The sequence below is a fragment of the Oryx dammah genome, unplaced genomic scaffold (genome assembly GCF_014754425.2).
Source record: "Oryx dammah isolate SB20612 unplaced genomic scaffold, SCBI_Odam_1.1 HiC_scaffold_4, whole genome shotgun sequence".
Classification (NCBI taxonomy): Eukaryota; Metazoa; Chordata; class Mammalia; order Artiodactyla; family Bovidae; genus Oryx; species Oryx dammah.
In genome coordinates, this window is record NW_024070188.1 from 77,870,334 (window position 1) to 77,895,907 (window position 25,574).

The 25,574-nt window shown below is 46.9% G+C and overlaps 1 protein-coding gene across 3 annotated transcripts in view; it reads right to left on the bottom strand.

Moving 5' to 3' along the window:
• Window positions 1–23,960, bottom strand: part of CNKSR3 (CNKSR family member 3) — a 107,759-nt gene extending 83,799 nt beyond the window's left edge. For all 3 annotated transcript variants that reach the window (XM_040238722.1, XM_040238723.1, XM_040238724.1), the window contains exon 1: window positions 23,330–23,960. In XM_040238722.1, coding sequence (XP_040094656.1) covers window positions 23,330–23,381 — 52 coding nt within the window. In that variant the 5' untranslated portion in view covers window positions 23,382–23,960. The remainder of the gene's footprint in view (window positions 1–23,329) is intronic.
• Between the last annotated feature and the right edge of the window lie 1,614 nt (window positions 23,961–25,574).

Consider the following 25,574-nt stretch of genomic DNA (forward strand, 5'->3'; position numbering starts at 1 on the left):
TCTGGACAGACCCAGCACAATCAAGTTCTTTCAGTTGCAAGTAAATGCCATGTCTCTCTGGTCACCCAGTTTTCTCCCAAACCTTCTCTTTCCCCTCCTCCCTCCTCTAGGCCTGGCTACCTTCTGCTCACCCTACAGGTCTGGACTTGGATGTGGCTTCCTCCAAGAGCCCTCCATGCTGTGCCCGTTCAAACACTCGATTACTCCTCTGCACTCCTAGGATGCCCTGGAGCTGAAGTGCCTATGGGCTTGCCTGTAAACTCCACTCAACAGAAGATGCCAAAGACACAGGGACCCCATCACTGCACCTATTAGAGACAAAGGATAGGTGCTTGATGAATGTTTGATGATTTACATTTAAAGTTGACTGGTTTATCTCTATTTGCACCAGTTTTCCTGCTAACAAATGGCTTCCACCTCCGGGCTGTAATAAACATCATTCCCTGGTGGCTCAGAGGTTAAAGCGTCTGCCTCCAATGCGGGAGACCTGGGTTTGATCCCTGAGTCGGGAAGATCCCCTGGAGAAGGAAATGGCAACCCACTCCAGTATTCTTGCCTGGAGAATCCCATGGACTGAGGAGCCTGGTGGGCTGCAGTCCATGGGGTCACAAAGAGTCAGACATGACTGAGTGACTTTACTTACTATACATGATTTCAGGACTTCCCTGGTGGCTCAGACAGTAAAGCGTCTGCCTACAACACGGGAGACCTGGGTTCAATCCCTGGTTCAGGAAGATCTCCTGGAGGAGGAATTGGCACCCCACTCCAGTATTCTTGCTTGAAACATCCCAAGGATGGAGGAGCCTGTTCGGCTGCAGTCCATGGAGTCACAAAGAGTCGGACACGACCGAGCGACTTCACTTTCGTACATGATTTCACTGCATTCAAAACATTTCATATAAATCTTATATGAAGGTGAGTATCAGCAACAAGGGATTCTTCCAAGGTTTTGGGTCCATCCATAATAAATATTTTCTACCTAAGTGGGTAAACTATGGAATAACACAAAACCCAAACATGGAGCAGAGAGGAATTCCCAGGAGGTACGGTGGTAAAGAATGCGCCTGCCAATGCAGGTGATGCAAGAGTCACAGGTTCCATCCCCAGGGAGGAGATTCCTTGGAGGAGGAAATGGTTACCCACTCCAGTCTTGTCTGGAAAATTCCATAGACAGAGAAGCCTGGCAGGCTACAGTCCATGGGGCCACAAAAAGTTTCGGACACAGCTGAGCATGCATGCATGAAGCAGTGAGAGAGTTTCTGTGGAATAACTTCTCTACAGAAGTCACTGGTCCACAGTCATTCAGTGAATGAATAGCTTTGTTAGTATTAAACGTTAAGAGACTCCATAATCTACGGTGTTCTGTTACCCAGTTCAGGGAGGGCAAAACACGTCTTAATTCATCACATATCTAGTTACCAAGCAGTCGTCTATTCCAAAAGATGGTTACAGATTTTAAACAGTTAAAATGCATTCAGCCCTTAAGTCATACTGAGACTAAAACAGTGCTGCATTCATTCGGAAAGTCGCTTCAACACTGCGTGGTCTCTCGGGACATCAGGGGCTCTTCTCCGGTTTGCTCTTGAGTTTATTCAGACTTTTGCATCCATCAACCCACCAAAACTGTCAAGTTCACCAATATCTTCCACACACTAAATACTCTGGTCAATTTTCAGTGTCCCCTTACTGGCCCACCAGCAGCCCTGGGCCCAGCTGATCACTCTTTCCTGTACATCATCCCTCCACACACACACAAATGTCCTTCTATTTACTGGCAGCGACTTGCTGGTTGCTCAACTCCTCCGGACTTGTAAAGGTGGGGATACCCCAGATTTCTTCTCTTCTCTTGTCTCCCTCCGCCCGCTCACTGGGTGATAACATCCAGCCTCAGAGATTTTAACACCACGTCATATACCCCTGCTGCTGCTGCTGCTAAGTCACTTCAGTCGTGTCCGACTCTGTGCGACCCCATAGACGGCAGCCCACTAGGCTCCTCTGTCCCTGGGATTCTCCAGGCAAGAACACTGGAGTGGGTTGTCACTTCCTTCTCTGACGTCTGACGTATACCCCAGTGGCCACCAAATGTCTTTCTAATCCCAAGCTCCCCCACTAATGCACATACTCATCCAACCACTGGCTTCATTCAGCAAACCAGTAAGCACTGGATATTTCAAATCCGGATAGTCCCTTAACCACCTCCTCCCACACTCTCCCACCTCTCCGTGGACAGCAACTCTGTCCTTCCAACTCCACAGACCAAAAGCATCATGGGTATTCTCTCATACCACCACTCGATTTCTTGGTAAACCCAGTGCCTTTCAGAACACCCAGAACATGGCCACCTCTTGCAGAGGGGCCACAGCTCCCCCTGGCTCCCAGCATCATCTCTCAGATGATTATGGCCCCAGTGTCTCTTTTCAGTATTATTATTTGGGGACATGCTAGGTCTTTGTTGCTGCACGGGCCTTTCTCTAGTTGCAGAGAGCAGGGGCTACTCTCTGGTTGCAGTGAGAGGGCCCCTCATTGCAGTGGCATCTCTTGTTGCAGAGCACGGGCTCCAGGGTGCACGGGCTTCAAGAGTTGTGGCTCCCAGGCTCTAGAGCACAGGCTCAATAGTTGTGGTGCCCAGGCTTAGTTGCTCCACGGCATGTGGGATCTTCCCAGAGCAGGGATGGAACCCGTGTCCCCTGTAATGGCAGGTGGATTCTTTATCACTGATCCACCAGGGAAGCCCACCCCAGTGTTTCAACTAGCTCCCTGATCCCCGCTGCTTGCTCACTTCTGTTGACTCAACACAGCAACCACTGTAACCTTAAAATGTACATCTGATATCACTCTTTGGCTCCAAACCCTCCAAAGGCTCCTCAAATGCCAAATTAAAGCCAAAGCACACACAATGATCCCTAAGGCTCTGCACGATGTGGGGGCCCCTCTCCTCTGACCTCATCTCTTGCTGTTCTCCTCCTGGCTCCCTCTGCTTGAGACACCCTGGCCTCCCTGCTCCCTCCACATGCCAGGACCTGGCCTGTCTCAGAGCATCTTCCCTCTGCCAAGAACATTCTTTCACCTGTTTAGCCGAGGTGCCCACCAAAAGCTTTCCCCTGGTCATCAGCGAACTCTGTATCCACGACGTCCCTCTGCATCCACCTTTGGGCCTGGCCAGCAGCATGTACGACACCCAGGTGCTACAAGTTTTACTTACTGGCTGTCTGCCCCATTAGAACATCTGCTCCGGGAAGACAGGAACTACACTTTCTTCTTTTCACTGCTGGACCCTCAGCTCTCAGAACAGTGCCTGTACAGAGTAGGCACTCGATACAAATCTGCTGAATGACTGCCTGGTGACTAGCGACCCTCACCAAGCCTGGTGCAAGTGCCGGCTAACAGGGCACTCGAGTTAACAGATGGAAAAGTTAAATGCAAAAGAGTTAGGATTATATTTCTCTTAACACAGCCTAGTGACACTACGTCATCCAAAACTTCGTTTCCAGAGCTACACACAATGTGAAAGACATGCGGCATCATTTCAGAATACCAGGTAGGGCAGTTAGCATTTAAAAGTCACAGCTGAGAAATGAGTAGATTTTAAGAGAAATGCCAGGCGTGCAGAATACCAGGCAAGATGTTGTAAGAAAGATCGCCTATCATTTTATGGTGACGCTAGGCGCTCAGTCCTGTTTCACTCTTTGTGATCCCACGGACTGTAATCCGCTAGGCTTCTCTGTCCAGAAGGATTCTCCAGGCAAGAATACTGGAGTGGGTTGCCATTCCCTTCTCCGGGAGATCTTCCCAACCCAGGTACCGAACCTGGGTCTCCCACATTGCACGCAGATTCTTTACCGTCTGAGCCACCAGGGAAGCCCCATCGTATTACAGTGGTTCCTGTTAAGTAAAGAATCTGTTAGCTTTACCTGAAACTCACAGAAAAGATCATATCTACTTCTAAGGTCTGGTAAAGCCAATGACGAATAAGAAAACAGGTCATGTCACGCCTGTGGAGGACAGACCTGTCATCCCCTTGAGTGCCAGGCCCTGGTCAAGACCTACACACCCCTGGCGCTCTTCCAGCCGCTGTAATGCAAAGGGGCCACTAATCTCAGGGAACCGGCTCCTCAACCCACACAGGAATGGCAGCCAGAAACGCTGATCTCACTAGGCGTTGAACAAGACTGAAGGGATTACTCTAAGATGCATTTTTTTGCACTGAGCGCTGACTGTGTATCTCTCGCTGACTGTGTATCTCCATGACATGCTGTCCTGGAGGGCTCTAATCTTCTCCACTTCACTTCGTGTGCCATGTCTTAGACTGCACCGTACCGAAATAATTCAGGGTGTCAAATTCATGTGTATTGCATCATTTCACACTCAAGGTGGAGGACCTAAATTTCCACTAACACTCTCCTATTTTAACACATTCCGTGTGCCAATCTGCATGATATTTACACCTCATTAAAACATGAGATGATCAGAGTGCTGCCATGAGAGAGGGCACTCTGTTTTCCGGAGTGTTTGAATCATGAGAGATGCTGGTCCCGTGCAAAAGATGTCTCCTCTACAAACTGGAACGTCTTCTGAGGGTGGTCCCTGTAAGGTGAGCTCACTCCCAAACCTGCAAAGCAGCTCTTCCCAGAATTCCACAGACTCCAGGGTGGCACTGCCACGCTAAGGCAGGGAGACACACATGGTCCCCTTCTCTCCACTCCCACGAGCAACCCTGCCAAGGCTTCAGGACCACTCATGGGCCATGCCTCTCTCAGCAGCCCTTCCTCCCACCCCTCTCAAGACCCCTGCTCTTACACAGGCCTCTTCAACTCTCCCCAAGAGGCCAGATCAAATGCCTCCTGGAGCTGGTCTCAGACTCCAACCACTCCTCTGTCCAAAGCCCACCCCCACCCCCCAACATCCCACAGTTCTGCCAGCAATATGCCTCCTTTCAAACCCCTCTATTACTTCTCCATTATCCACTGAATTAAGAACAAACTTCCTAAAGGTAGTGGCTCTCAAACTGTCGTTTATAACTGGTCTTTCTGTTCCTCGAATGAAGCAGAGGAACCGATACCAAAAAGGAAATCTATATTTTTTTTTCATTTTAAATTTTCAAAAAGAATAAATAGTAGAAATGAACACTTAATAAAAGTTTAACAAAAGATGATCGATAATGCATGTGTATATGTATTTATATAAATATAGCCTGTATACTTACATGTATGTGTGTGTCTTTATACACACACACATACACTGTTCCTTTACAAATGGACTGTTTCTTTACAAAGCAAGCTGGAACGCTGAAATACCCTGAAATCTTTGTCGTGAAGTTTTGTGGATTGCATTTTGGGGTGAGTACTACCCCAGTGTGACCACTGACACTACTGCTTTTCCTGTTTGTCTCCCAATTCAGCACACCAGGAAGACAGAAATACCTTGAGTAGACTGGTGACTTTTGAAACACGACCACAAAAGCCAGCGGAGAAGTTAAGAGCAAATGCCTTATTTCAGGGCATATGTTTTATTTGATACATAAAATCTTACTGTACAAACAGAAACACTTCCTGTTGGGCACCAATACCACAAGTTCAGTCACTCAGTCGTGTCCAACTCTTTGCAACCCCATGAATCACAGCACGCCAGGCCTTCCTGTTCATCACCATCTCATCTCATGTCCATTGAGTCCGTGATGCCATCCAGCCATCTCATCCTCGGTCGTCCCTTTCTCCTCCTGCCTCCAATCCCTCCCAGCATCAGTCTTTTCCAATGAGTCAACTCTTCGCATGAGGTGGCCAAAGTACTGAAGCTTCAGCTTCAGCATCATTCCTTCCAAAGAAATTCCAGGGCTGATCTCCTTCAGAATGGACTGGTTGCATCTCCTTGCAGCCCAAGGGACTCTCAAGAGTCTTCTCCAACACCACAGTTCAAAAGCATCAATTCTCCGGCGCTCAGCTTTCTTCACAGTCCAACTCTCATATCCATACATGACCACAGGAAAAACCATAGCCTTGACTAGACGGACCTTAGTCGGCAAAGTAATGTCTCTGCCTTTCAATATGCTATCTAGGTAGGTCATCACTTTTCTTCCAAGGAGTAAGCGTCTTTTAATTTCATGGCTGCCGTCACCATCTGCTGTGATTTTGGAGCCGAAAAAAATAAAGTCTGACACTGTTTTCACTGTTTCCCCATCTATTTCCCATGAAGTGATGGGACCGGATGCCATGATCTTCGTTTTCTGAATGTTGAACTTTAAGCCAACTTTTTCGCTCTCCTCTTTCACTTTCATCAAGAGGCTTTTTAGCTCCTCTTCACTTTCTGCCATAAGGGTGGTGTCATCTGCATATCTGAGGTGATTGATATTTCTCCCGGCAATCTTGATTCCAGCTTGTGCTTCTTCCAGTCCAGCGTTTCTCCTGATGTACTCTGCATAGAAGTTAAATAAGCAGGGTGACAATACACAGCCTTGACGTATTCCTTTTCCTATTTGGAACCAGTCTGTTGTTCCATGTCCAGTTCTAACTGTTGCTTCCTGACCTGCATACAGATTTCTCAAGAGGCAGGTTAGGTGGTCTGGTATTCCCACCACTTTCAGAATTTTCCACAGTTTATTGTGATCCACACAGTCAAAGGCTTTGGCATAGTCAATAAAGCAGAAATAGATGTTTTTCTGGAACTCTCTTGCTATTCCTATGATCCAGCGGATGTTGGCAATTTGACCTCTGGTTCCTCTGCCTTTTCGAAAACCAGCTTGAACATCAGGGAGTTCACGGTTCACGTATTGCTGAAGCCTTGCTTGGAGAATTTTGAGCATTCCTTTACTAGCATGTGAGATGAGTGCAATTGTGCAGTAGTTTGAGCATTCTTTGGCATTGCCTTTCTTTGGGATTGGAATGAAAACTGACCTTTTCCAGTCCTGTGACCACTGCTGAGTTTTCCAAATTTGCTGGCATATTGAGTGCAGCACTTTCACAGCATCATCTTTCAAGATTTGAAACAGCTCAACTGGAATTCCATCACCTCCACTAGCTTTGTTCGTGGTGATGCTTTCTAAGGCCCACTTGACTTCACATTCCAAGATGTCTGGCTCTAGATTAGTGATCACATCATCATGATTATCTGGGTCGTGAAGATCTTTTTTGTACAGTTCTTCTGTGTATTCTTGCCACCTCTTCTTTTTTTTTTTTTTTTCTTGCCACCTCTTCTTAATATCTTCTGCTTCTGTTAGGTCCATACCATTTCTGTCCTTGATCGAGCCCATCTTTGCATGAAATGTTCCCTTAGTATCTCTAATTTTCTTGAAGAGATCTCTAGTCCTTCCCATTCTGTTGTTTTCCTCGATTTCTTTGCATTGATGGCTGAGGAAGGCTTTCTTAGCTCTTCTTGCTATTCTTTGGAACTCTGCATTCAGATGCTTGTATCTTTCCTTTTCTCCTTTGCTTTTTGCCTCTCTTCTTTTCGCAGCTATTTGTAAGGCCTCCCCAGACAGCCATTTTGCTTTTTTGCATTTCTTTTCCATGGGGATGGTCTTGACCCCTGTCTCCTGTACAATGTCATGAACCTCATTCCATAGTTCATCAGGCACTCTATCTATCAGATCTAGGCCCTTAAATCTATTTCTCACTTCCACTGTATAATCATAAGGGATTTGATTTAGGTCATACCTGAATGGTCTAGCAGTTTTCCCTACTTTCTTCAATTTGAGTCTGAATTTCATAATAAGGAGTTCATGATCTGAGCCACAGTCAGCTCCCGGTCTTGTTTTTGTTGACTGTATAGAGCTTCTCCATCTTTGGCTGCAAAGAATATAATCAGTCTGATTTCGGTGTTGACCGTCTGCTGATATCCATGTGTAGAGTCTTCTCTTGTGTTGTTGGAAGAGGGTGTTTGCTATGACCAGTGCATTTTCTTGGCAAAACTCTGTTAGTCTTTGCCCTGCTTCATTCCGCATTCCAAGGCCAAATTTGCCTGTTACTCCAGGTGTTTCTTGACTTCCTACTTTTGCATTCCAGTCCCCTATAATGAAAAGGACGACTTTTGGGGGTGTTAGTTCTAAAAGGTCTTGTAGGTCTTCATAAAACTGTTCAACTTCAGCTTCTTCAGCATTACTGGTTGGGGCATAGACTTGGATAACTATGATATTGAATGGTTTGCCTTTGAGACGAACAGAGATCATTCTGTGGTTTTTTCAGATTGCATCCAAGTACTGCATTTCCGACTCTTTTGTTGACCATGATGGCTACTCCATTTCTTCTGAGGGATTCCTGCCCGCAGTAGTAGATATAATGGTCATCTGAGTTAAATTCATCCATTCCAGTCCATTTTAGTTTGCTGATTCCTAGAATGTCAATGTTCACCCTTGCCATCTCTTGTTCGACCACTTCCAATTTGCCTTGATTCATGGACCTGACATTCCAGGTTCCTATGCAATATTGTTCTTTACAGCATCAGATCTTGCTTCTATCACCAGTCACATGCACAACTGGGTATTGTTTTTGTTTTGGCTCCATCCCTTCATTCTTTCTGGAGTTACTTCTCCACTGATCTCCAGTAGCATATTGGGCACCTAATGACCTGGGGAGTTCCTCTTTTGGTATCCTATCATTTTGCCTTTTCATACTGTTCATGGGGTTCTCAAGGCAAGAATACTGAAGTGGCTTGCCATTCCCTTCTCCAGTGGACCACATTCTGTCAGACCTCTCCAACATGACCCGCCCGTCTTGGGTTGCCCCGCAGGCATGGGTTGGTTTCATTGAGTTAGACAAGGCTGTGGTCCTAGTGTGATTGGATTGACTAGTTTTCTTTGAGTATGATTTCAGTGTGTCTGCCCTCTGATGCCCTCTTGCAACACCTACCATCTTACTTGGGTTTCTCTTACCTTGGGCATGGGGTATCTCTTCACGGCTGCTCCAGCAAAGCACAGCCGCTGCTCCTTACCTTGGACGAGGGGTATCTCCTTACCGATGCCGTTCCTGACCTTCAACGTGGGATAGCTCCTCTAGGCCTTCCTGCACCTGCACCAGCCACCGCTCCCCAGGTTGCTCCTCCCGGCCGCCGGCCCTGGCCTCGGACGTGGTGTGTCTCCTCCCGGCCGCCGCCCCTGACCTCGGACGTGGGGTAGCTCCACCCAGCCGCCACTGACCTCGGATGCAGGGTAGCTCCTCTCGGCCACGCTTAGTGCACCGGCCGGCCCTCGCAGCCGCCTACGCTTGGTGCGCCGGCACCCAATGGCAAAGTAAACTCAATCAAGAGAAGCCAAATTCCTGTTTTCACACTGAAGAGTAACTACTCAATGGTCTGCTGAGTTCATCAAGGCACTGGTATTTCTGGCTTAATAATACTTGTAGGGAATTACATATTGCAATACTAGTAATAAGAGAACTCATTAAGTAGCAAAATGAAATTAAAGATAACAGCTTTGCTAAATAATGAATGGACTGCCATGCAGCTAAGTGTATTCACATCTTATACGTCTTTTTCTCACTAAGACAATTAACATCTGACCACAACTGTCCACAGGCTTCCCAGATGGCTCAGTGGTAAAGAATCTACCTGCCAAAGGAGGAGACACGTGGGTTCAATCCCTGGGTAGGGAAGATCTTCTGGAGTAGGAAAAGGCAACCCACTTCCGTATGCTTGTGTGGAAAGTTCCATAAACAGAGGAGCCTGGAGGGCTATATAGTCCATGGGATCACAAAAGAGTCGGACACAACTGAGTGACTGAGTATGCACACACAGCTGTCTGCAGGAGAATCAACACACTAGCCCATAGCCCATACCAAAAAAAAAAAAATCTGTTGACAGATTCCTAAAAACTAGAAAACGACACAAATAAAGCCAGACAGCCAGCTTCATTCGAAAACAAAAAGAACAACAAAAACTCAGAATATTCTAGGAACTGTGGGTTCGTGGTCAGCAGAGACTGTGTAGCACCTGTATCTTGGGGTTTGCCACAGTCTCCACCACTCCCTGTTGCTCCCTTGCCCCCACATTTCAATCTCTGACATTGCCTCCAGGCCCCTGCAGGCATCTAAGTCTGCAGCTCTTGTTGCAAGTCTCAGCACCACCCCTGGTCCTCAGGGCTCACTTCTGTAGCAGCTTTCTACTTCTGGATTCTCTTGGCCTTTGTCAACTGCGGGAGAGGGCTCTCAAACTCCACCTGCACTGACTCCAGTCCATGGACTAAAACAAAAGAGCTTTTCACCTTGGACTGCAACATGTTTGCCAGTGGTTTCTGCCTTTTCTTTCCCTCCCTGCCCTTTACTACTGCATGGCTTGTTCAAAGCCAGAGCGCTCAATGAAAGAGAAAAACTATCCTCTCTCCCTCAAAGTGGAATGGGGGAGAAGGTGTCACATTCTGCTCCTGCCTGAGCACCAGGCCTGGAAATCCCACACAAAACCCTAAACAGGTGCTGCCTGACCCTAAGGCATTCCACTCATTCTGTGTTTACCTGGGGCTGAACACTCAACCTGGCTGAAGTACGCAACCAAAGGATCCCCTGGGCCTGGGGTGGTGCAACTGGCTAGGAGCCCAGAGGTGCAAAGGCTTTAACCCTTCCCTGCCCACTCTGTGGAAAGGATGCTTACAGACCTCGTTGCATTGATGCACCTACCGAAATACATAACAACGGTCCCTACTAGAAAAGTTCTCTTTCCTAATCAACTGTTATGTGCTAGCTGAAAACCAACTGGAGACAAGAATTATGGAGGATGGTCTGACAAACATCATTTATGGTTCTACACAAGTGGTACACATTGGTGATTCTCAAATTTTAGCCGGCACCAGAATCACTGACAGATTGGTTAAAACAGAGCTTCCTACATTCCACACTCAGAGTCTCTGAATCTGTGAGTCTCAGATAGGGCCTGAGAATTTACATGTCTAAGCTCTGATGTCGAAAAGGGAAGGCAAATGGATAAGCAACCAGACCCCACTATATAGCACTGGAAATTATACTCAATATCCTGAGATAAACCTGAATGGAAAAGAATATGAAAAAATGTATATATACATATACCTGAATCACTCTGCTGTACAGTAGAAATTTACAAATCAACTATACTTCACTAAATTTTTTTAAAAAACCTTACGTTTAATTAAATTAAAACAGGATCCAGCTTTTAAATATATACACTTGTTTAAAACAAAAAGTAGACTGCAGTTTGGAAACACTAAAAAAGAAAGTTCAAGAGCAGTGGTGACAAGACATTGAGCCACATTATGCTTATTTCTTGTGAATGTCAGGAACCAGGGACAATTGTCACAGATTTACAGGTGCTCATTAAGTATCCCAACTAAGTGGCCCAGTGGTAAAGACTCTGCCGGCCAAGCAGGAGACCCAGGTTCGATCCCTGGGTTGGGAAAATGCCCTGGAATAGTAAATGGAAACCCATTCCAGTATTCTTGCCTGGGAAATCCCATAGACAGAGAAGCCTGGTGGGCAACGGTCCATGGGGTCCCAAAGAGTCAGACAAGACTGAGTGACTAAGCACAAGTAAGAATTAGTGTTTCTCCACCTCCAAAAAGAGTCTTTCTTTGCATATCAGCTTTCAATGAGATTCTTAAACCTGGCTGAGGGGTTCAGTTCGGTCATTCAGTCAAGTCTGACTCTTTGTGACCCCATGGACCACAGCACTCCAGGCCTCCTTGTCCATCACCAACTCCCAAAGTTTACTCAAACTCATGTCCATTGAGTCAGTGATACCATCTAACCATCTCATCCTCTGTCATCCCCCTCTCTTCCAGCCTTCAATCTTTCCCAGCATCAGGGTTTTTTCCAATGAGTCAGTTCTTCGCATCAGGTGGCCAAAGTATTGGAGTTGCAGCTTTAACATCAGTCCTTCCAATGACTGATTTCCTTTAGGAAGGACTGGTTAGATCTCCTTGCAGTCCAAGGGACTCTCAAGAGTCTTCTCCAACACCACAGTTCAAAAGCATCAGTTCTTCGGTGCTCAGCTTTCTTTATAGTCCAACTCTCACATCCATACATGACCACTGGAAAAATCATAGCCTTGACTAGATGATCTTTGTTGGCAAAGTAATGTCTCTGCTTTTTAATATACCATCTAGGTTGGTCATAACTTTCTTTCCAAGGAGTAAGCGTCTTTTAATTTCATGGCTGCAATCACCATCTGCAGTGATTTCGGAGCCCAAAGAAATAAAGTCTCTCACTGTTTCCACTGTTCCCCATCTATTTCCCATGAAGTGATGGGACCAGATGCCATGATCTTCGTTTTCTGAATGTTGAGTTTTAAGCCAACTTTTTCACTCTCCTCTTTCACTTTCATCAAGAGGCTTTTTAGCTCCTCTTCACTTTCTGCCATAAGGGTGGTGTCATCTGTATATCTGAGGTTACTGATATTTCTCCAGGCAATCTTGATTCCAGCTTGTGCTTCTTCCAGCCCAGTGTTTCTCATGATGTACTCTGCATAGAAGTTAAATAAGCAGGGTGACAGTATACAGCCTTGAAGTACTCCTTTCCCTACCTGGAACCAGTCTGTTGTTACATGTCCAGGTTGCTTCTTGACCTGCATACAGATTTCCCAAGAGGCAGGTCAAGTGGTCTGGTATTCCCATCTCTTTCAGAATTTTCCACTGTTTGTTGTGATCCACACAGTCAAAGGCTTTGGCATAGTCAATAAAGCAGAAATAGATGTTTTTCTGGAACTCTCTTGCTTTTTTGATGATCCAGCAGATGTTGGCAATTTGATCTCCGGTTCCTCTGCCTTTTCTAAATCCAGCTTGAACATCTGCAAGTTCACAGTTCACATACTGTTGAAGTCTGGCTTGGAGAATTTTGAGCATTATTTTACTAGCATGTGAGATGAGTGCAATTGTGCGGTAGATTGAGCAACAGTATGAAAATGCCTAGCGTGCTTGTAACCAAATCACTTCATACCATCAACCTCTGGATGTCTTACTAGCAAGGAGTATTTGTGTTTTTTATTTAATACTTATTACCAACAATTTTAGCTTCTGGTGTAGACAGTCACTTTCATAAACTCTACTCACAGCTGTGTCATCTGCTCACAGTGAGTTTAAGACTCCCGTTGAAACCCATGCTAAGATGGTGCTGACGGTATCAATGATGCTTCATGAAGTCTGGTCCCACTCTACACAGTGAGCTAGTTTTCCTGTTTCAAAGGTCATATTCCAGGTAGACTTTTGACTTGATTCTCTCCAAGACATGGTAATATAAAACTACTCTGAGAACACAAAAGTCTGTTCAATTTTCATAGGTTAAAGTTAGAAACACATAAACACACACTCACTCACGTACACACACATCCACTCCTAAACCCCAAACTTCTGAATTTCCCGTCTGCTGCAAATCTCTGAAAATAGGAAATAGAATATTTCCTTTCACTAAAAGGTCTTCCTCAGGAAGGCATGATTCATACGGTCATGCTCGCCGCCTTTTCTGACTGATGACACAGAGGGGGTTTCCTCTAAAAGCCTGAGAGATACCCTCCTTAAAGGTGTGGGGCTGACATCAGGTGTACGAGGTAAAGCTTCTAGGTTATTCTAATGTCAACCTGTGCTGCTGTGCTAAGTCGCTTCAGTTGGGCCCAACTCATGGCAACGCTGTGGACCACGGCCCGCCAGGCTCCTCTGTCCATGGAATTCTCCAGGCAAGAATACTGGAGTGGGTTGCCGTTCCCTTCTCCAAGGGATCTCCCCAACACAGAGCGCGAACCCATGTCTCTTTCGTCTCCTGCACTGGCAGGTGGATTCTTTACCGTTAGTGCCAACTGGGAAGCCCCAGAATGAACTTGTGCTGTGCTGTGCTTAGTGTCCAATTCCGTGTGACCCCACGGACTGTAGCCCACCAGGCTCCTCTGCCCATGGTTTTCTCCAGGCAAGAATACTGGAGTGGGTTGCTGTGCCCTTCTCCAGAGGATCTTCCCAACCCAGGGATCAAACCTGCGTCTCCTTCATTACAGGCGGATTCTTTACCATCTAAGCCACCAGGGAAGCCCAAGAATACTGGAGTGGATAGTCTATCCCTTGTCCAGGAAATCTTCCTGAGCCGGGGATCGAACTGGGGTTTCCTGCATTGCAGGTGGATTCTTTACCAGCTGAGCTACCAGGGAAGCCTCAGTATAAACCTACCGACCTTCAGTTCTCTCCCACTCACTCCTTCCCTGTTGATAAGTGATGCACTGCGGTTTTTGTTTTTTTTAATGTGTCCAACTCTCACCTGTTGAAAATGTCTCAACATACCCTCTGCTCAATCAAAACTACGGTGACTCAATTTTCTAAAGTAAAACTATGATAGTCATTTAGTGGAGCAAAATATTTTCCATTAGATCTATTGACCGGCTCCTTTGACTCAACTATTTTTAAGTTTTCATAAAAAAACTTTCTGATTTTTACAACCTACTGAATTCTAAGGAACTGTTTTGCTCTAGTAAACACAACTGCCTCTGCCCTCCTGATCCCAGGTTAAAAACTGTTCAGTCATTTGATGTCAAAGAAAACAAACTAGGCTAAGTCCACTTTCACAAAAACCCTATTCATAGATGGATAAACAGCCTCAGAAACTGTAGCTCCCAGCAAAATGTGCCAGAAGAAAACAATGACGTGAACGAAGCATGTGAACGCAGAGAGCAGGGCTGCACCTCCCTTTTAAATGACAAGAGAGTAATCAGGATGCGGGGAGCAGAGGGGAGCTCCTAACCCTGGCAGAGAAAGGAAAAAAAAAAAAAGAATTTACATCCCAACTTCAAAGATAATTTTTAAATTATCCAGATGTGATGTTACCAGTGAACCAACAGTACCTAGACCTTGGCTTCTCAGATGCTGGAGTCAGCAATACCTTCACCCAATATAGTAATAATATTATCTCCAGAATATCGCAGTGCCTTCCAGCGGGGCTCCCTAAACTCACTTCTGCCTCGAGAATCCAGATCAGATCATGTCACTCCCCTGCCCTCCAGAGTAACTAGAAAATATTACAAATGCCTAAGACCTGTAAGACCCTCCATGATCTGACCATTGTGTCTCTCTCTCACCCCAACCCCATCCAGCACAGCCCCACTGTCTTTGCTCTTCATGACTCTACCATGCTTCCATTCTTCAAAGGCTCCAAGTTCATTTGCACCTCAGGGCCTTTGCACTGGCTGTTCCTTGGTCTACAATGGTGCTCCCCCTAATTTTCCAGTGACTGGTTCCTTCTTGCCTTTCATACCCAAGTATCATCTTCTCAGAGGGAGACACCATCCAAAGAAGCCTACCAATCAGTCATGCTCCTTCACCTCTCTGATCATGACTGGATATTTTCTTGTTCATCTGCTTTGTTTGGAGAAGACAATGACACCCCACTCCAGTACTCTTGCCTGGAAAATCCCCTGGATGGAGGAGCCTGGTGGGCTACCATCCATGGGGTCACACAGAGTCGGGCACGACTGAGGCGACTCAGTAGCAGCAGCAGCAGCATCTGCTTGTTTGGGTGGTGGTTTTGTTACTGTTGCTTGTCATCCCTACTTCTGCCCCATTAAAGCAGGCACCCAGCTGGACCCCTGCACCTAAAACACAGATGGATCTCCAGCATCTGGACCTGGAGGTGCTAAGTTCCACAATGCCTGGAACCTAGTAGGTCCTCAGCAATCAGCTGCTGAATGAAAAAAATTCTCTTTTTACTCAGCATGGAATTTGATGTCAAGGAAAGTGTTCTTCCTGAGCTCTCTCCAAGACAGCCACGACTAAACCTTTCCATGGTACCACCTTCCTACAGGACATGTGCTCAATTGTTCAGTCGTGACCAACTCTTTGCAACCCCTTGGATTGTAGCCCACCAGGCTCATCTGTCCACAGGATTTTCCAGACAAGAATACTGGAGTGGGCTGCCACTTCCTCCTCCAAGGGATCTTCCCGACTGAGGGATCAAACCCGCACCTCCTGTGTCCCTGCACTGGCACGTAGATTCTTTACCACTAAGCCACCTGGGAAGCCCCCTACAGGACACACAAGGTCCCCAAAGGAAGTGAGAGAAAAGTGCACAAGGAAATAATGAGGAGAAGGCAGAGAGTGAAGTTAACTTACCACCTATCTATCAACACAGAGGAGGATGGAACTGTCATAAATTATTAGTAAGCGTGAAAGATTACGATCAGTCACAACAGAATAAAATATTTAAGCAATAATAACTCAATTATAGCACATATTAACTTGGAGTTATTATGAATTAATCAATAACGAGTTTGTGAACACATATATGCCATACATTATGCAAAATGCTTTCTTCATGTTACCTCTTTTAATTCTAACAAAAACACTGAGTTAATTAGCAGTCCCATTTCACAGATAAGAAAACTCAGTCAAGCTTCAGGAAGATAAGATACTTACCCAGGTTTTCAAATCAGTTACTGTCAAATACAGAATCTGAATCCAGCTCTATTTTATTCCAAACCATGCATATTATTCACCAGGCCCGATCTCTCCCATAGCAGTTACAATGAAAAAGCTGTGAAGAATCAAAGGCAAGCAGGAAATGAAGCCATAAAAATCACAGGTGCTGTTGAAGAGTTAAATGTAGGTATGTATGGATGGATGTGGTTCCATCAAATAGAAATGTTAACTGTAGCAGACAAAAAAAAAAAAAAACTATCATATGATACTCAAAATAAAAATCAGATTAAGAGAATCAACAAGTGAAATGATTCATTCCATTATGGAGCTACATTCTGAAACAATACAACATAGTCAACAAACTACAATAATAATAAGTAACTGGCAAGAAGAGTCTCAAATGCTAAAAGGTCAGGTCCAAAATATGTAGGGTTCTGCTCAAGCTGTGAAATAAAAAAAGAAAGAAGGAAAGAGAAAGAAAGTTTCTAATCTATCCCAAGAGTAGAAACCCTGAAGGGAACCTCAGGAAATACAAAAGTCCAAAGCTCTTTGAAGTTGCCCCTCCCATCACTTGTTGATGGAGAGAGAATGGAAAGCACCATCTTGACCAGAGGAGGCACAGGGGCTGCCCAAAACAAGAGAACAAGAAGTCTGTGGGGTCTGGCCTTCTGAGCTGGGACAATTCGTGTCACGTCTGAAGCCTCTCTCCTCATCTATGGTAGAGGGATACCTTCACTGTGCCCCTCTGGGGCTTGTGAAAATGTCAGATAAGCACAAATATGGACGAGCTCGGGTAAATAAAACCTGGTTGAAAGCCCAACTAATGGCTAAACCACGGGTGGAAACCCCAGAAACCTCACGAAACGAGAGCAAAGAGGAAAAAGGTGAGAACACGGATGTCCTGGAGCTGGAACACAACAAGCTAGGAATGGACAAACAGTGAGATGGTGATGACACAGAAGCAGCAAGACAGAAAAGAGAAGCGCCCGCAGCTTTCCGCAATGATATGAACGCAAAAGGGAGGCGTGCAGGTGTGGCGTGAACAATCTCCACCGTCATAGAGCTCGGACACCCGGCCTTGATGTGCTTCCAAATTTTGAGACCTGCCCTGAAATGACATTCAGTGTCATTTTCCAGCAACGAAGAAGTCTCCCTTCAAAATCATCTAAGTTTGGTGAACCTGGTGCAATAGCAGATGGTATGGCCAGTGATTGGCTAAAAGGCCATCTCATCCTTCTGAGTCCACCTGAGGATCTTAAGAGCACACTTCAACCATACACACCCACGGCCACCCCCTGACACCCTTCCTACTGCTTATCTTAAAAAAAAAAAAAAAAAAAACTAGGAAAAAAAATGTTGTTATGAGAACACTTCACGTCCCAAGAAATATGGAAGAAAGCTCAAGAGAAATGTCTCATTCAGTTTGTGGAGAAGCACCTGATGCTGTTGCTAGGTGGTGCTTATAAACATAAACACACACCCTAAGATTGCTTTTCTGCTTTAATTAGTGGCCAAGTCAAGCACCCTGAAGTTAAGTGTCATCCCTGGGGACCTTAAATGAAACAGATGGAGCCCAAGTCCGATCAGACCAGCAGGACCTACCAGCAAAGGGAGAAAACCCGTTTGCAGCGGCTGCTAGAACAGAGCTCTCCAGCCGCACTGAGCACACAGATCACCAAGGCCTCTTGTTAAAATGCAGATTCTGAGTCAGCAGGCTTGTAGCTTCTGCATCTCTAACAAGCTCCCGGGTGATGTGGGTGCCACGAGTCTTGGACTAGGCGCCAGACAGAGGTCCACAGTCCGAAGCAAGAGCCAGTCCTAACGCCATGGTCATTGGAAGTCCAGTTACTGCAAGAAAACAGTTGAGAAAATACAATTGGAACTTATTTACCCACAGAAAGTGCATGACATTGGCGAGAAGCACCTATTATCACAGGACAAACTAAGACTCTTCCCCTGATTAGTGATGTCGAGCATCTTTTCATATACTTGCTGGGCATCTGTGTGTGTCTTGTCACTTTTTATTATTTCTGCATTTTAGTATTTTTAAAAGAAATTTGCCTAAGATGAATTAATAGTCTTTCATATGCTTTTTTCTAATATGTTTAAGTTTACTCTTCTTAATTAAGCTTTAGCTACACCTAGAATTTACTTTGCAGATAGGATGCAACACTCTTGTTATGAGTATAAAATGTAGAGAATTTAATAAAATATCAACTTAGAAAAAGCCAGAGGAGGAGGGGCCAGGAAACAAGAACCTTTTTAACCAGCTACAAGTCCCACCCCAGGTCCTCTGCGTGCCTGGCAGAGAAATCTCCACGACACCGACTGGTGTCCCTGAATGGTTAAGAATCAACCTTTTGACAGACAAGGCCACTCAGAGAGAACAATTTATGTCCTGGAGCTATAGGATGAAAGAGGAGAGGAAGCAATAAAAACAAGGAGTAGTAATATAAGAGCTTACATAAGCTCATACAGGCAGAGGAGATACCGGGATACAAACTCAGAGTCTGATTCCACAGCCCCTACTCTCTAAGTTCCAATACCTGGTAAAAGCCACAGAAGTAATGAAATAGTGGAGCAGAGAAAGGCATTTAGAGTATCACCGCCTATCAGCATGGGACCAAACACTCCCTCTCTCTTCTTTAGTTTCTTTGTCTTTACTGTGGGCTAATAATGGTTCATACACTTCTCTGGGTTTTCTGAGGATGAAATGAAGAAGCCTAAATGAAGTATGTGGCCCACTATCTAATACATAACAAATGTTTCAATGAATGTTTTTCTATTATTATGATTAAGAAAATTCTATGGCTGGAGTCCAGGAGATAGAACTGGCAAGAAATTGGAATAAAGCAGAGTTCTTGACCCATGGCCAAATGGTAGATCTACAGCTGCCAAAAGAAAAGGACCTTCCTTTTTCAGCAACCCTAGAGGCTAAAGGAAGAAGAACCAGCTAACTGGAACCAGGATGACAAAGACCCTGAGATCCTGATGACACCACGAAGCCCCCATGAAGTCCTAAATTCCCTATCCCCAGACTCCTTTTACAAGGAAAAACCAAAATTCATTTGGTTAGTCCACCAAAAACTGGGTTTTCTGTTACACACAGCTGACCTTTTTCTTGCCTGATACGTGTTGTAAAAGTTCATTTGCTTTGCAAAATCCTTTATCAAATCATCTGGAAGGCATGGTGCCATGAAACAATGAATTGATATGACTTACAAATAACTTCCCTGACACACACAGAATAGGGGGAATAAGACACACACAGCAGATGAGTCTCCTGCATTAACACATGATAGAGGACTCATGGTGGGGCTTCTGATGGTCTCCTCATCAGTGTGGTAAAGATGCTGCCAGTCCTTACAGTGACCCTGGGAAGAACCTCCTGAGAAGATGGAAGGAAACAAAGCCAACCCGTCCGTGGCCAAACACTTCTCAGCTGTGTACCAACCGTCAGGGTACTTAACTTGCCTGTGCCTCGGTGTTCTCAAGTGCAAAATGGAAATGACAGCTCCTGCCTCAAAGGGTGCTTGCGTATTTAAGTGAGCTAACACATGTGCAATGCTTAGACCTGCGCTAACACTCACTGAAGGTCTACTGATATTATGGTACAGTTCCCCTGGTGGCTCAGAAGGTAAAGAATCTGCCTGCAATTTGGAAGACCCAGGTTCGATCCCTGGCTTGGGAAGATCCCCTGGACAAGGGAATGGTAACCCACGTCAATATTCTTGCCTGGAGAATTCCATGGACAGAGGAGCCTGGGGGACTACAGTCCATGGGTGTGCAAAGAGTCAGACACGACTGAGCGGCTAACACTTTCGTTTTGTTTCACTTCACTACTAATATTGCAACAATGGTGGTGGTAGTGCTGCTGCTGCTGCTGCTAAGTCGCTTCAGTCGTGTCTGACTATGTGCGACCCCATAGACGGTAGCCCACCAGGCTCCCCCGCCCCTGGGATTCTCCAGGCAAGAACACTGGAGTGGCTTGCCATTTCCTTCTCCAATGCATGAAAGTGAAAAGTGAAAGTGAAGTCACTCAGTCCTGTCCCACTCTTAGCGACCCCATGGACTGCAGCCCACCAGGCTCCTCCATCCATGGGATTTTCCAGGCAAGAGTACTGGAGTGGGGTGCCACTGCCTTCTCCGGTAGTGCTAGCGATTAACAAATAAAAATAGTAACAGTAATAAAAACCAGATGAATTACTTCATTCTGTAGACATCAACCTTTTTCCTAATGTATGCATCTGCCTAATAACATCAGCATGAAAGCAAGCTGTAGATTGTGGTTGGATTTAGACAGTGTTAAATCTAAGGCTTTCTTCAGTGTTCACCATCACCGCTACCACAGTCATAAGATGCCAAGAGTGGTAAAGTCTACACGAAGAGCTGCTTATCAGTAGGATGTATTTATAAAATGGGGGTTGGGTAGAAAGGTTAACAAAGACAGCTAAAAATAGTCCTATAAGCAAACAAGTTTGCATAAGCCAACAGTTCATTAAAAAGTCAATACTTTCACATCATGACTCTTGAGAAATATTCAAGTAATGTGTCACACAACTTGGGAGAATGTAGCCTCTTGTCTAAGAGTTGGCTACACACTTGCTCTTTTTATCTTTTCTAGATTCTAACACAGAAAGTATCCGGGTCATTCTAGGGGGCTGCACCTAAGGGTCTAAAGGGCACAAGCATTTTGTATAAAGTTGCCACGTAGTAGCCACAGGTATGTACCCTAATCAGCACCCAATGTTCCAGACATCAAGACACTGAAAACTGAACCACCCATAACTGCTCTTGCAGGCCAATAGGAAACCTTCCCTCAGTGAGAGCGGTCTCCACTAAGTCACAACGTCAAGGCAGCAGGATCCCAAAAGCAGTTTAATCTGCTCTCCCTTTTAAATGCTAAACAAGCATAACAGATTGTAAATTCACGCTTCTCTCCTAATCCCAAGGGGGATCAAAAAACAAAGGTAAAAATCTTGAGGGTGTGAAGACCTCACTCCAAAATACCCCTGTGTGCCTGTTACCGCTTTTCTGGTTATACATTATCAGGTAGGCTGGCAACTGCTCAGGAAAGCCAAAGAGTGGTAAGTTTAACCCTTTCTTTCACTCTGGCGCAACACTATCCACAGAAATATAATGGGAGCTGCACAAGTCAGCCGCTTGTGTAACTTTACATTTTTCAGGAGCCACCTTTCAGAGGGTAAAAATACACAGGTGAAATTAACTTTAGTAATAAACTTTATTTACCCCCAATGTCAAAATACTATCAACATGTAATGACTATTAAAAAAAACTAGTAATGAGATAGCTTATATGCTGTTTTCACCCTAGGGTGTATTCCACACTTACAGCACAGGGCAATTCGGACCAGCCATGTGTCAAGAGCCCAAGGCCCATGAGTGACTACTGGCTACCATATTAGACAGAGCAGCTCTCCAGATCAAAAACTGATGTCATCAATTTTCTAGGTTGCTTCTCTGATGGACATAATGGTAAAATAGATCAACCAACTCAGAGCAGACAAGTTGCTAGACAAGGGACCTAGTAGTATCTTGGATAGGGGAACACATCCCATTTCAAAATAGCATCTGGGTCTCTACAGATTTTATGTTTTATATCAAGCATGGACGTTGTTAGTTACACATTACTCCACATAGAAGTATTTGGTGTTTTCATCTTCGCTTTAAGTAAGAGCCCCCAAAATGTGGTCCCTGGACAAACCTCTTTTTAGGAGAGAGTGTATCCTGTCCCTTCTCCCAGAATGAATGGTCAGAGATGCCCCCCACTGACACCCCACATCTCCCACACGTCTGGGACACCCCATTGCACATGGTCTGTGTGTATTCGGCAGGCGGGAGAAATGAGATGCAGATGATGCTGCAACCATGGGTGAGACAGTTAGAAAGATGACCTGATCTTACCCGCGTTACCTACCTCTCGGGCTTACGGATGACCAAGGGCAATAACAGAGACAGAGCTCTTAGCCAACTGTAAAGCGCTACACAATTCTAGTTATTATTATTGAGAAAGGACACCATTCCTCACCTGAAAGAGCAGATAGAAGAAAGAAAACAAAATAGTAACTTGACACAGATGCTGAGCTGGGCGGGGGGTGTGGAACCCACGAAAACACAGGTTGTTCTTGGCGGACCCATTCTCTTGAAAGGATTTATAGAGGCTTGAGGAACCTCTATCACTTTTGCTTCGACATCGTGGGAGGTACTTAACAGTAAGAGTGACAGCTCAGAGTCCAAGCCCCCAGCCTCGGTCCCGCACCCGCGGCCTCTTCAACCCACGGCCTGTCCTCGTCCCCAAAGACGGCGTAACTCAGGATAATGGTTCCAAGCAGACTTCTTCCCAGGGTTTAGATGTGGCCTAAGACTGCGGCGCCAGCGGGGGGTACTGGCGCCTTCCCGGAGCAAAAGTCACCGAGTCCCGGGGAGTCTGGCTCCAGGCTTCTCGCCGGCGCGAATGCCTCAGTGTTGGCTCCGGTGCTGCCCCGGCTCCTTCTCCAACAAAAACAGAGGCTCGCCGGGCCGCCGGAGTCTCCCTGTACCTGTCCAACCGCCTCTTCACGCTGCGAACTGCTCTGGGCAGGCGGCGTTTTTACGAGGTCCGAGGGGAGTCTCCCACACAAAGGCGCCTTGTGCTTCTGCGCTCCCGGGTGGGCAGCCGGGCCTCGGGGCACCGCACCCCGGTAGGGCAGGGAGGGCGCCCCGGCCCGACATCTGCGCCCCGAACCCTCATCCTCAGAGGCCACCCGTACCCCCTGGGTTTAAAGATGAGGCTCCCCTCGACTGGCCACAACCCGCACGCCCGAAAGCGGGCACCAGAACGACAGGCGCAGAGAAGTTTGCAGGCTCACCGCGCTGCGCTCTCAAAGCTTCTCGCCTGCAGAAGGGGCTGAGCGCCACCCCCTCAACCCCGATCCCAGCTCCCCGCCGGCCCGATCCCCCGGGCTGGAGACGCCGGGGGACCCCCAGGCTCGCTTACCTCTAGTCCAGTCCACCACTTGCTTGGGGCTCCACTTTGTCACCGGTTCCATCGTGGAGGGCCGGGCACCCAGCGGGGCTGGAGTCGGCGGTGAAGTCCTGCTGCCCTCCCGGGACGGCGCGCCCCGCGGCCGGTCCCCGCGCCCGAGCGCCCTGTCAAGGCTGCATGGCCGCCGCCGTCAGCGGGGCATCCCAGCGCGGCGCGGCCCGGGCGGCGCGGCCCGCTCCCCGGCGCACGGGACAGCGGCGCGGCTCCTCCTCCGGCTGCCACCGTCCAGCTGCAGCTCCTCCTCCTCGTCCCCCGCGGCCGCCGCCGCCGCCGGGACTCCAGACACAGCTGCCGAGCTCCTAGGCTACGGCCGCTGCGAGAACGCGGGGCAGGGAGTCCAGATTCCCCGGGCCTCAGTTCCGAGCGCGGGACCTTTCCGCCGCCCCTCTGCGCCCCCGGGCCGGGACCGCTGCCTCCGGTTCTCGGGCCGCGCGCTCGGCTCCCAGTCCAGCTCCTCCTCTGGGCGGCTGAGCTCTCCGGGGTCCCCGATCCTCGTGCGCCGGCGTCCCGAGCCTTCCCGCCCGCAGGTCCCACCTCCTGCTCCTCCCGGGAGGGCCGCACCGGGGTGGGGAGGAGCGCAGAGCCCGCGCGCTCGGGTTACAAAGTTCCAGCTCCCGGTGGCGAGCGCGAAATAAAAGAGGGGGCGGGGCCGGACACCCGGCGAAACTCGTGGGAGGGGGCGGGGCCGACCCGGTCGGCCGACTCCGGTTACTTTCGCCCTGGAAACCTGCGTTCGCTCACCCGGAGTGGTTCCAGCCGACTTTCCTTTTCAGGGGGCGCACTGTAGATGCGCGTGCATCCTGGAGAGCCCGTTGGGCTTGGGGGAGGCCAAGGTCCTATTTAGTACCAGTTCAGTTTGTCTGGCTGTGAGCAGCAATACAATGAAAAATAATAAAGTCAAAAACTAAAGTTCAGATCTCCGTGTTTAAGTGCTTTGCGTCAATATTGCTCTGTGATCCAGACCTCCTCCTTTTACATTTCTTTAGGGAAAATTATTTTATTTATATCTTGGATGACATTGTGGCAATTTAAGCCACTGCTCTTCTGTAAATTTATTGAAGTATGGTTGATCTACCATGTGTTAATTTCTGCTGTGTGGTGCCATGGTAAAGAACGTGCCTACCAGGACAGGGGACACAGGAGACTCTGGTTCGATTCCTGGGTGGGGAAGATTCTCTGGAGGAGTAAATGGCAACCCACTCCAGTATTCTTGCCTGAAAAATTCCATGGATAGAGGAGCCTCGCTGGGTACAGTCCATGGGGTTGCAAAGAGTCGGCATTACTGAGCAGGCACATGTACGCAGTTTCTACTGTACAGCGAAGTGATTCAGTTATGCATGTATGTACATTCTTTTTCATATTCTTTTCCACTATAGTTAATCCCAGGACGTTGAATATAGTTCCCTGTGCTGTGCAGTAGACTCTTGCTTACCCATTCTATGTATAATAGTTTGCATCTGCTAATCCCAAACTCCCGATCTATTCCTCTTCCACCTCCTCACACCTGGGCAACCACAAGTCTGTGTCTGTAACACTTCTCTTTTAACGCTGTGGCAATATTTCAACTTCGCAACTAAAATGAATCATAAGAAACTGGTAGCGTTTAGCGTTGTCTATTGCTGTATTGTAATACTCATCTTTGCGAAGCGAGCTAATGCTTATTTGAATTAGTCATCAATCGTGAAGGGAAAGTTGTTAGCCAGCTCTTTAAAAAAAAAAAAAAAAAAAAAAAAAAAGGCCTGTGCACAGTTTCAGCGACTGACAGAGGGCCCCTTTACTTTCACGGACTCCGTCTGAGGCCAGAGTTAACCCGGAACTGGGAGGAAGTCCTAAATTCGAATGTCTACCGCTCCTCCTTCAAGTCCCATTGCACCGCCCCCCACCCCAGTCCCTGTGCTCTCCACCTCCCACTCACAGAGATTCTCTGGCACTTAGTGATTCTTACCTTCATCTGCATTATTCATTTACGTCTTCCGCTTGGAGACTGGTAACTTCGCGGGGCGGGTCGGGGGCAGGCAGAACTTACCTGATATTACATAGTGCTTTCCTTCTCTCCCTCTTCCTATCACTTGGCTGGTGGCACCTAGCAGGAGTCAAAGGTGTGGCTGGTGTTTATCCATTCGCTTAATATGTATCTATGGATGCCTCCTGAGTGCCAACCAGCCACCGCATTCATGAACTATCTATTGAATTGGTG